The sequence below is a fragment of the Artibeus jamaicensis genome, unplaced genomic scaffold (assembly GCF_021234435.1).
Source record: "Artibeus jamaicensis isolate MK-2021 breed Jamaican fruit bat unplaced genomic scaffold, CSHL_Jam_final scaffold_1964, whole genome shotgun sequence".
In the NCBI taxonomy this organism is placed as follows: Eukaryota; Metazoa; Chordata; class Mammalia; order Chiroptera; family Phyllostomidae; genus Artibeus; species Artibeus jamaicensis.
This window is the reverse complement of record NW_026522030.1, coordinates 19143378-19153334: the sequence shown is the minus strand read 5'-3', so window position 1 is coordinate 19153334 and position 9957 is coordinate 19143378. Positions and strand designations below refer to the sequence as shown.

The window sequence follows — 9957 nt, the reverse complement described above, 5'->3', positions numbered from 1 at the left end:
CGAGCTAAGGATGACAGGTAACAAAAGACCCCAGGGAGATGTTGCTTAAGGAGAGACCTATGTGAAGCAGTCAGGTTCAAGCAAGAGAATGTGAACGGTACGGGGAGAAGTAGGGGTTTACTGTATTTTGCTGTGTATAATCCACACTTTTTTACCCAAATTTTTTAGGAAGAAATAAGGATGTGTGTTATACATGGGAAGTACTAATTCCAGATCTATATAAATGTTTTTAATTCTTTTATTTATGCTTATGCATTAAAAGTGTAGCTCTAGAAAGCAATAATGATATCGGTCTGCAAAATAATACCCTGGAACATGATCATTGGTTTCATTTTTAAATATAAATAAATAATTGACTTAAAAGAAAATCAAGACAAAAATATTTTTTTATTCCTGAAAGTTTGGGCCAAAACTGTGGGTGCGCCTCACGCACAGAAAATGTGGGTAATACAGAGAACCAGGGACCGACAGAACGGGTGTGGGCCAGAGGGACAGCAGGCCCTGGGGAGCACTCAGGATTAAACCCAGAACAAGGCGGACTCGGCCCTCTGGCACCGCTGCTGTCTGAGGCCACCTCTGGAGCTGTGTAGGTCAAGACATACCCCTGCAGCCACAATTCAGACAGTGGGTAGCTGGAGTCGGGCTGCAGCCACAGAAGCCACCCCATACCCAGGAAGCTGGGCGAAGGACAAGGAACGCGAATGCAGAAAACGCTCACATTTCTGCCGCCATGCCAGTCACGTCCCAAGGGGGCGGGACTATACCCTCCACCTTGCACATCTGGCAGGGCTACTGCTGATGGGCAGCGCCGAGAACACGTCCAGAACTCTAGCTGCAAACAAGGCCTGGGAACTCAGCTCTTAGCTTCCCAGCCTCTCCCTCACCACCCGGGAGGAGGGTGCTGTAGACAGGGAGCGAGTGAGAGGCGCATGAGGACGTCCATCTCGGCACCCTTCATGACGACAACAAGGTGGAGACAAGCCGAAGCTTCCCTCCCCAGCCCTCCTGACCACGGAATTGTACGCCACCTTGGAGAGAATGATGCAATGTCAGCGAAAAGAGAAAAATTCATAAGGAATCCCTAAGGAAAAACAAAACAAAACAAGACAAAAGGCAGGTAGCAAAATAGAAGTCACCATATCATTTTACTTCAACTAAAAGAATTTTTGAAAAATGCAGAAGAAAAAAAATACCAGCAAGACAAATGGCAACTTTCTGGATGAAAGGATGGAAGGTATTATTTTCATCCTCTTCTGGTTTTCAAGCTTTATACAGGGTGCATATATTCTTTTTATCCTGAGGACAAAATGTGTATTTTGCAAATGCACTTATAAAATCTTCACGGAACTGGGAAAAAGCAGTGAAGGTGGAGCAAATTGGTGACCCAAGGTAGAAAACACCTGGGAGGGGACGGGGACAAAAGAGTGCAAGGAGAGGTTCATGGATGGCTACCTAACTAGGGGCGTTGTGCAAGAGGGGAAAATGCAAACTATTGTGTAATTGGGGTCCAGTCTCACAAGGCCCTGAAAAAGGCGTGGTCCTCTCTGGGTATTTGTTCCCACATCCAAACAAGAGCCTTAGGACATCGGATCTGAGCTGCTTAGCGGAGGAGAGCGCGCCTCCGCCGTTGAGCGGTTCCCCTGGGGGCATGAGTTGGAACTGAGCCAGCCCACCGGAAACCCAGACATTTCCACGCCTCAAGGGAGGAGGGGCCTTGACCTCCAGGCCAAAATTCCGCAGGGCCCACAGTAGAAACAGAGCCTCATTGGCTGCTGAGCCATTCGATTGTGCAGAGGCGGGATCTGCAGCGAACGCCGGAGGGAAAGCTGGACTAACTCCAGAGTCTGAACCTGCAACCCAGCGTGAGCCAGAAACTGCGCCCGTACCTGGTTCCCGAGCGAGAGCCCGAGCCTGCACCTGAGCGTGAGCCTGTGCTTGCAGCAGGTAATGACTGCCCTTCTCTCCAACCGCCGCGGCAGCCCGCAGCTCGCGTCCGTACATTGGAGGCTTCCTCTCTGAGCCTCGGCTTACCCATGTGGGGGCGGGTCTTTTTGCCTGGCGGAAACTGTAGGACCTCGCCCCTCTCCCCACACCCAAGTTCCGAGGTGGCACCTGAGGGCCTTAGGGATGCCGTCCTCCCCTCCCCCGCACAACTTTCGGATTAGCTGGACCTCAGTGCTGGAGCCCACCAGGCCCACGTAAGCGGCCGGGCCGGTGACGGTAGCTGGTGGTTGAAAGGCCAGGATGTGCAACCCTCCGTCCAGAAAGGGTGAGGGTGGGCACCTCCTGGTCCTGGCTCGATGGCCCAGAAGGTCTGGCTCGGCACAGGGGTCACTAATACAGGGAACCAAATAAATTGCCCATAGTCAGGAGGAAATACAGAGCTAGGACTGTGGGAACCTGGGCTGAGGGTCCTCTTCTGACTTGCTGTGGTGAGTCCCTGAACAGATTTGATTCCCAGCCTTCTTCTAGAGGGGGGCTTGTCACCTGCTCCAATCGCCCCAGGGCTGCTAGGAGTTTCTCTGAGTTAACTGCCCAGAAAATGGCCTGCAAGCTGTAAAGCCTGGTGCCCCGGTGAGCAGTGGTCTTCCTCCATGCACATGGCGGTGCCGGGACAGACCCCAGAGAGGGCACTAGCGTGGGAACAGCCTTGGCATGAAAGATTTCCCAGCCGTGGTCTGTGAGCACTTCTCCCACCTGTTTAGCCTTTCCACACACCCCCACCCCCTGCCCAGGCCTGGTGACTCCTCCTTACACCCATTCCAGCAGACTCCACCTCCCTCCTCAGATCCAGGTCTGCTGGTTCCAAGGCTGCTTCTGCCTGGCATGTGGCAGAGCCCTGAGCAGAGTGGAACCCTAGTGCACCCCTGATAGGTGTGCTGGCTCAACTTCCCGGCAAGGGAGGGCTTCCCTGGGCAGCACTGATTTGTGTAGAGCTGAGGACCTGGTTGGGGTGTTTTTCTGGATGAGTTCTTTGCTCCTCTCCATGCCCAATGGCAGAGGGTAGGGAGGTGGGGGGTGGGGGAGAGCCAAGCAGGTTTAGTTCCCTTTTGCTATATGGTGGGGCAAGACTCCAGTGAGAGAGTAAAGGTGAAGGGCTTGCTGTCTGGGCTGGGCACTGACTACGGCAGTGAATCTAGGGACTTTATACACCATTTACATTTCACTGAATACCTTTTATATACTGTTTAAATTTTACAGCTGCTGTTTAATCAGGTCTACATTGTTTTCAGAGTGGTGGGCAAGCAATGACAGGCCCTTCTTTCCAGCTGCTGCTGGACTTGCTGCACCCCAGGGGAGCTGGGGGGGGGTCAGGGCTAGGCCGTTTTCTGAGGGTGCCGCCAGCACAGATGCCCTGGGTGGAGGGCGGAGGGCTGTATTACACACAGCCCCATCCCACATGGCCCCATGAGGCCTTTTGCCTGTGAGGCACCTGAGGCACAGAGGCGATGAGAAGCAAGCCCCTCTCTAAGAGAACAAATTGTCTGGGAGTCTTTTTGGTTTCTACTTCATTCTTAGGTCAGTCGAACAGCCTTTGTGGATATTTTTGTAGCAAGCATGATTCTGGGCAGCAGGGCCATGGTGATGAACAGAGCAGGGGAAAACATTGCATTCTTCATGGAGCTGATGTTTTACTGGGGAGAGGCAACGGTAAACATACAGGCTTGTAAAGATGGATGCTGTTTGGTATGTCAGCTGGGGAAAAGTATAGCATGGTGCAGGGAATGGAGCGTGCTATGAGTGAAGAAAGTTGCAATTTTATCAAGCGTGGCCAGGGAAGGCCTTGCCAAGAAGGTGGCATTGGGCCAAGGACCCAGAAGAGGTGAGGGCGTGAGCTGGAGGGTAGATGGGACGCGATGGAGTTAGGCCGGAGGGTTCTTCAGGGCCTTCGTGCCCCTTACAACCCATGTTTTTTGAGGTGTCACCCGTTAGGCTTGGATCTTGGGACATCTGAGCTGGTGGGCCTTTGGGGGCCGGCCTGAGCCCCTCTCACCTGTTCACCCCAGTTCCCCCGTCCCTCTCCAGAGCAGTCGGCATGCAGCGCTTCCTGGTGCCCCGGCTGCTTCGCCTTTGGGGTAGGACCGCCCCGTACTCCTCGGCAGCAGCCCTTCCGAGCCCCATCCAGAACCCGGACATCCGCTACAACCAGCTCTTCATCAACAATGAGTGGCAAGATGCAGTCAGCAAGAAGACCTTTCCAACAGTCAACCCCACCACGGGAGAGGTCATCGGCCATGTGGCCGAAGGGGACCAGGCTGACGTTGACCGGGCGGTGAGAGCAGCCCGCGAGGCCTTCCGCCTGGGGTCTCCATGGCGCCGGATGGACGCCTCCGAGCGGGGCCGCCTGTTGAACCGCCTGGCCGACCTTGTGGAGCGGGATCGCGTCTACTTGGCCTCACTGGAGACGTTGGATAATGGGAAGCCTTTCCAGGAGTCTTATGGTATGGACCTGGATGAGGTCATCAAGGTGTACCGGTACTTTGCGGGCTGGGCCGACAAGTGGCACGGCAAGACCATCCCCATGGACGGCGAGCATTTCTGCTTCACCCGCCATGAGCCCGTGGGTGTCTGTGGCCAGATTATCCCGTGGAACTTCCCCTTGGTCATGCAGGGCTGGAAGCTCGCACCGGCCCTTGCCACCGGCAACACCGTGGTCATGAAGGTGGCAGAGCAGACCCCTCTTTCTGCCCTGTACTTGGCCTCCCTCATCAAGGAGGCGGGCTTCCCCCCTGGGGTGGTGAACATCATCACGGGCTACGGTCCCACGGCCGGAGCGGCCATTGCCCGGCACATGGATGTCGACAAAGTTGCTTTCACCGGCTCCACTGAGGTAGGCCACCTGATCCAGAAGGCTGCCGGAGACTCCAACCTCAAGAGAGTCACCTTGGAGCTGGGCGGCAAGAGCCCCAGCATCGTGCTGGCGGACGCCGACATGGAGCATGCCGTGGAGCAGTGCCACGAAGCCCTGTTCTTCAACATGGGCCAGTGCTGCTGTGCTGGGTCTCGCACCTTCGTCGAAGAGTCTATCTACAATGAGTTTCTCGAGAGGACAGTGGAGAAAGCTAAGCAGCGAAAAGTGGGGAACCCCTTTGAGCTGGACACCCAGCAGGGGCCCCAGGTGGACAAGGAGCAGTTTGAACGAATCCTGGGCTACATCCAGCTTGGCCAGAAGGAGGGGGCCAAACTTCTCTGTGGTGGGCAGCGTTTTGGGGAGCGTGGTTTCTTCATCAAGCCCACGGTCTTTGGGGACGTGCAAGATGACATGAGGATCGCCAAGGAGGAGATCTTCGGCCCTGTGCAGCCCCTGTTCAAGTTTAAGAACATCGAGGAGGCGATCGAGAGGGCCAACAGCACCAGGTACGGCCTGGCCGCCGCCGTGTTCACCCGGGACCTGGACAGGGCCCTGTACTTCACGCAGGCACTGCAGGCCGGGACAGTGTGGGTGAACACCTACAACATCGTCACCTGTCACACGCCCTTTGGAGGCTTCAAGGAGTCCGGCGTTGGGAGAGAGCTGGGGGAGGACGGGCTGAAGGCCTACACGGAGGTGAAGACGGTCACCATCAAGGTCCCGCAGAAGAACTCGTGAGGACGTCCGCTGAGGGGATCTGATGTCAGTTCACGGGTCCCACAACCATTGACTGGTGGTCACCAGACTTTTTTTTAGCCATGGACTCCCTTTATTCATTCCAAACAAACTCTTAGAACCTCAGCTAATGAAACCAAATCAGAGTTCCCCTAGTTAAAGGCAGGATGAGGGCTGGGCTCAGCCCTGTCCCTCTGTGCTCCAATCCCAGCGCCCTTGGAGGTCCTGAGTTACTTCCAGGAAACCTTAAGGGTCACTGGATGGCGGATTAAGAACCACCGATGTGGACTTCTCGTTCTTCGTGCTGATCCAAGGGCGTTCTGATGGATGCACCTGCTGGCGTAGCAGATGCGCTCACCTCAGACCTGTGTGTAGAAGGCGGTGGGAGTTCTGATGGACGTCAGATCTCGTCTCCATTCTCGTTGACTTAACCTAAAGGTCAAGCGTGCTTTTCCTTTTCTAAGTACCAGTTGTTGGCTATTTTGCTTGCTTGCCCTTCATTATGCTAATGATTTACTTTAATTTGAGGGAAGGAATTGGCCAGGAATGAATTTACGTGTCCAACCCTTTACAATACACTCAACCGAAATATCCATCAACTACCGAGTAGATAAGCAAAATGTTTCCCTGGAATGTTCCATGTACTTTTCAGCCATAAAGGGGGATGAAGTGCCACCATGTGCCGCGGCATGGGTGGTCCTGGAAGATGCTGTGCTGAGTGAAGGGAGACAGATGCACAAGGCCACATACTGTGTGACTCCATTTATGTGACATACCAGAACAGGCAAACCCACAGGGACAGAGAGTGGTGTAGTGGTTGCCAGGGTGTAGAGGAGAAGGGGGGATGGGGAGTAACTGCTAATGGGTACGGGATTGTTGGCGGGGGAGGTTTTAAGATGCTCTGGATTTCGATAGTGGTGATGGCTGCGCAGCTTTGCAAACACACTAAAAAGTGCTGAATTGTGTACTGCATTTTCCGTGTATAACGAGCACCCACATTTCTGTGCATATCATACATGGGATTATTATACCCAAGGTGTGTAATCATCCTACCCATGTGTAATGCACATCCTTATTTTTCCCCCAAAGGTTTAGGTGAAAAATTGTGCATTGTACATGAAATAGGACAGGATGAATTTTATAACATGTGAATTGATTTTGATTAAAGATTAAAATAAGTAAACTCACACATTCTGTTTGCAAATCCACTTGTGTCAATATTCTCTTGGTGCTGAATGTTTTGTAGAGTCCTGGAGATGGAGGGGACCCAGGTAGTCATCTGGTCAACCCCCAGCCAGGTGCAAAAATATGCCCCCCCCCCCCAGTATTTCTAGTTTTGTTTTTGTTTTCTCTTGGCAGACTGGGTGGCAAGGGGCCACTTTAGGGCCCACAGAGAAAAGTCTGGTTCCTGTGTCAGATCTCATTCCAAGACTTCTGCTGGCATTATCCCCTAGCCTCTCTATCAAAACACTGTCCGAGAAGCCACACCCAGTATCGGGGCCCTCCTGACATGCTGGGATTCCCAGGGGTTCAAACCTGAGAGTTCAGTATAGTTACTGTTAGTCTCAATTTCCCAATAGGTGGGAGTAACTCCAAGCCAGCAGGCCACGACACCTAAACAGGTGCTGAGGCCCTTTCTCCCTGTCTTTCACCTTTCTGTCCTGTTAATAACGAATCACCTGCTTTCAGGGCCACTCGGTCTAGTAGGTGCACACCCCCGGCATCTCTTTGGCAGCCTGCTGTCTGCCCTAGGCTTCAAAATGATTTTGTTCAGTATTTGACCTTGCAGTTGACCTGAAACTGCTTTCTGGGGATTATGAGTCTGTTTGGTCCCCTCATCTCTCCTTCCCAAGACCTCCTTTCTATGCCATTTGTCTAAGGCTGGGACCCTGACTGTCCCTGAAGTGCACCTTTTGTCTGCTTCTCTTAGAGCAGAGGCTGTTGGCACTTTGTGTAGTCATGAGAGTTTCTCTTGAAACAGGGAAACAGGAGTGAGTAGGTGGGCGAAAAGGGTCTCTAATGACCATCAAGTGTCTTAACATCCCAGTGTTTTAACAAATGCATTGCTCATTAACTTCTCAATACTTCTAAACTAAGTGACACTTGCTACAAGGTGTCCCAGTATATGTTGGGACAGGGAACAGACACTCTTCTGGGTCTCTTATTTTGATCCCTGACATTCTGTGACTGAGGGGACACACAGGTCAGATTCCCAGTCAGCTCAGCCCCCCTGGGCCTCCTCTACTGCAGACACTGCCCGCAGGATTTCACTTGCACACGGATGTCGCACCTCTGGGCACCCACGCACGCCAGCGAACCCACTCCAAGCTCTCCTCTGCCAGATGCTGTCTGCCAGGCACCTTCGCACGCCGCTGAAGCCACACACAAACCAATAGAACAGGCAGCGGGTGACCTTTTTGTTTTAGATGAAGAAATGGAGGCTGAGAGGTTTTGCATGAAGTTCATTTGGACCGTTTCCCGTGTGCGTACACTGTGGGCCAGACAGGGGTCAAACTGCGAGCACGTCTGTCCCAATCTCGACTCCTGAAGAGCCCAAGGACCCAGCTTTGCTGCATCCACTGGGGCTGCTGCGCCGACCCAGCGACACTGCTTCTCTTGACTGCTTCCCAGAGGCCAGTCCCTTTAAGAACTTCGGTTTGGTTTGGCTCCGTTCTGGGTGGGAGGCTGACCTCTGGTGGCCACCTGGTTAATTAATTTCCTCATATCATCCGTTGGTTTAAAAATAAAAGGGGGACTTCAAGGTTCTGTCTGGCTCTAGGCAGGGTGCGGGGACAGAGCATTGAATGAGGCAGTCCCCGCCCTCCGACTTACTTCACTTAGCACCGTACCCTCCGGGTCCATCTGTGCTGTCACCAGCGGCAAGACTTCATTCTTTTTTGTGGGTAATAGCGCATCGTTTGTGTGTGTGTGTGTGTGTGTGTGCCACATGTTCCTCATCCACTCGTCTGTCTGTGGGCACTCAAGTTTGTTCCACATCTTGGTGATAAGTACTGCTGTGATGAACGTAGGGGTGCACAGGTGTTTTTGAATTAGTGTTTTGGATTTCTTTGGATAAATGCCTACGGGAGAGATTGCTGGGTCACACGGTGGTTCTGTTTTTAATCTTTTGAGGAACTTCCATATTCCTTTCCCTAATGGCTGCCCCGGCTTACAGTCCCACCGAGACTGCACGAGGTTTCCCTCCTCCGCATCCTCACCAGGCGCTTCTTAATATTACTCCACTTGATGAAAAATCACAGCGGCCCACAGATGTCCAGGCCCTAAGTGGAGCCAGGGCGCGCACTCAGGTCTGTCTGCCACACCCAGCTCAGCCCAAGGGAAAGGGCCCGGAGGGAGGGACACGGGACCCTTCTGGGTGAGCAGGAGGTAGCCAGGCGGAGAGAAGCAGGAAGGGCGTTCCTGGGAGAGCGGATGGCATGAAGTTTGTCAAAAATCTTGCAGGGTATGAAGAAATGATGGAGGAAGGGAGGGGCGGGGAGGAAAGGCTGGAGGGGGCAGGGGCCGGGTGTGGGGGGGAGGGCTGTATACCCTGCCAGGACGTCCACACTTTGTCCACGGGTGGGAAACCGAGAGTTTCGGAAGGGTCATATTTTGGTTTCTAATAGAGCTGGCTTCTTTTCAGTGGGAGGGTAGGCTCGGGCGGGGGGCGCCCTGAAGCTGGAGACCACTCAGGACACCACTCGCTGCCCATGCCCGTGATGCTAACCTGAACCGGGGGTGAGGACGGGTGGGAGATCGCGGGTGCCAGGAGGTGACCCCACCAGGCTGGCCGGGGTAATCCAGTGGGTGCCAGCACCATGAAAGGGCAGCTAGCTGGAGGAGCGGGTTTGGGGACAAGGTGGCAAGTTTATTCATTTATTCGACGCTTTTTTATTGAGTGCAGACCCCTCAGCACCCCGTGAAGCCTAGTGCCTACGTAGTAGGTGCTCCGCAGATGTGTGTGGTGGGTGGAAACAGAAACAGAGATGAGAGGCTTCTCTCCCCCAACTCCCACCCCACCGCCTGACAGTCATGATTTTTACTCTTCTTGGTGGGAATGGGGGCAGGTTCGGCAGCAGGAAGAAGAGACGCAGGTGACTCCTCAGACCCTGGGTGCATTGGAGGCCGACCTCAGAGGCGGTCCTGGCCGAGGGGAGTTCTCACTGCAGGGAGACTCAGCCCCACGGAGCCGAGGGAACGCAAGTACTGGTGTCCAGTTCTGCCCCGGGTGAGGGGTTCCCACGTTCTGAATTCATTATTGAACCGCAGACACCAGGTCACTTTAGTTTCCCTTAATTAATTAAAGTATCACATAATCATCTCTCTGATTTAATGTTCAAGAGGCCCTGGCGAAGGCAGGGAGGGAGGAA

General features: G+C 53.6%; 1 protein-coding gene across 2 annotated transcripts; it reads left to right on the top strand.

Annotated features, from left to right (window-relative positions):
* Nucleotides 1-1580: 1580 nt before the first annotated feature.
* On the top strand, nt 1581-6788 carry ALDH1B1 (aldehyde dehydrogenase 1 family member B1). Of its 2 annotated transcripts, none has more exons than XM_037140762.2 (2): nt 1581-1944; nt 4027-6788. In XM_037140762.2, exon 2 carries the CDS (start codon nt 4037-4039, stop codon nt 5588-5590), a length of 1554 nt encoding a protein of 517 aa, XP_036996657.2. In that variant the 5' UTR covers nt 1581-1944; nt 4027-4036; the 3' UTR covers nt 5591-6788. The 2 variants fall into 2 exon arrangements, with proteins under 2 accessions (XP_036996657.2, XP_053512279.1); XM_053656304.1 differs by having other exon boundaries at nt 4008-6788.
* Nucleotides 6789-9957: the final 3169 nt, after the last annotated feature.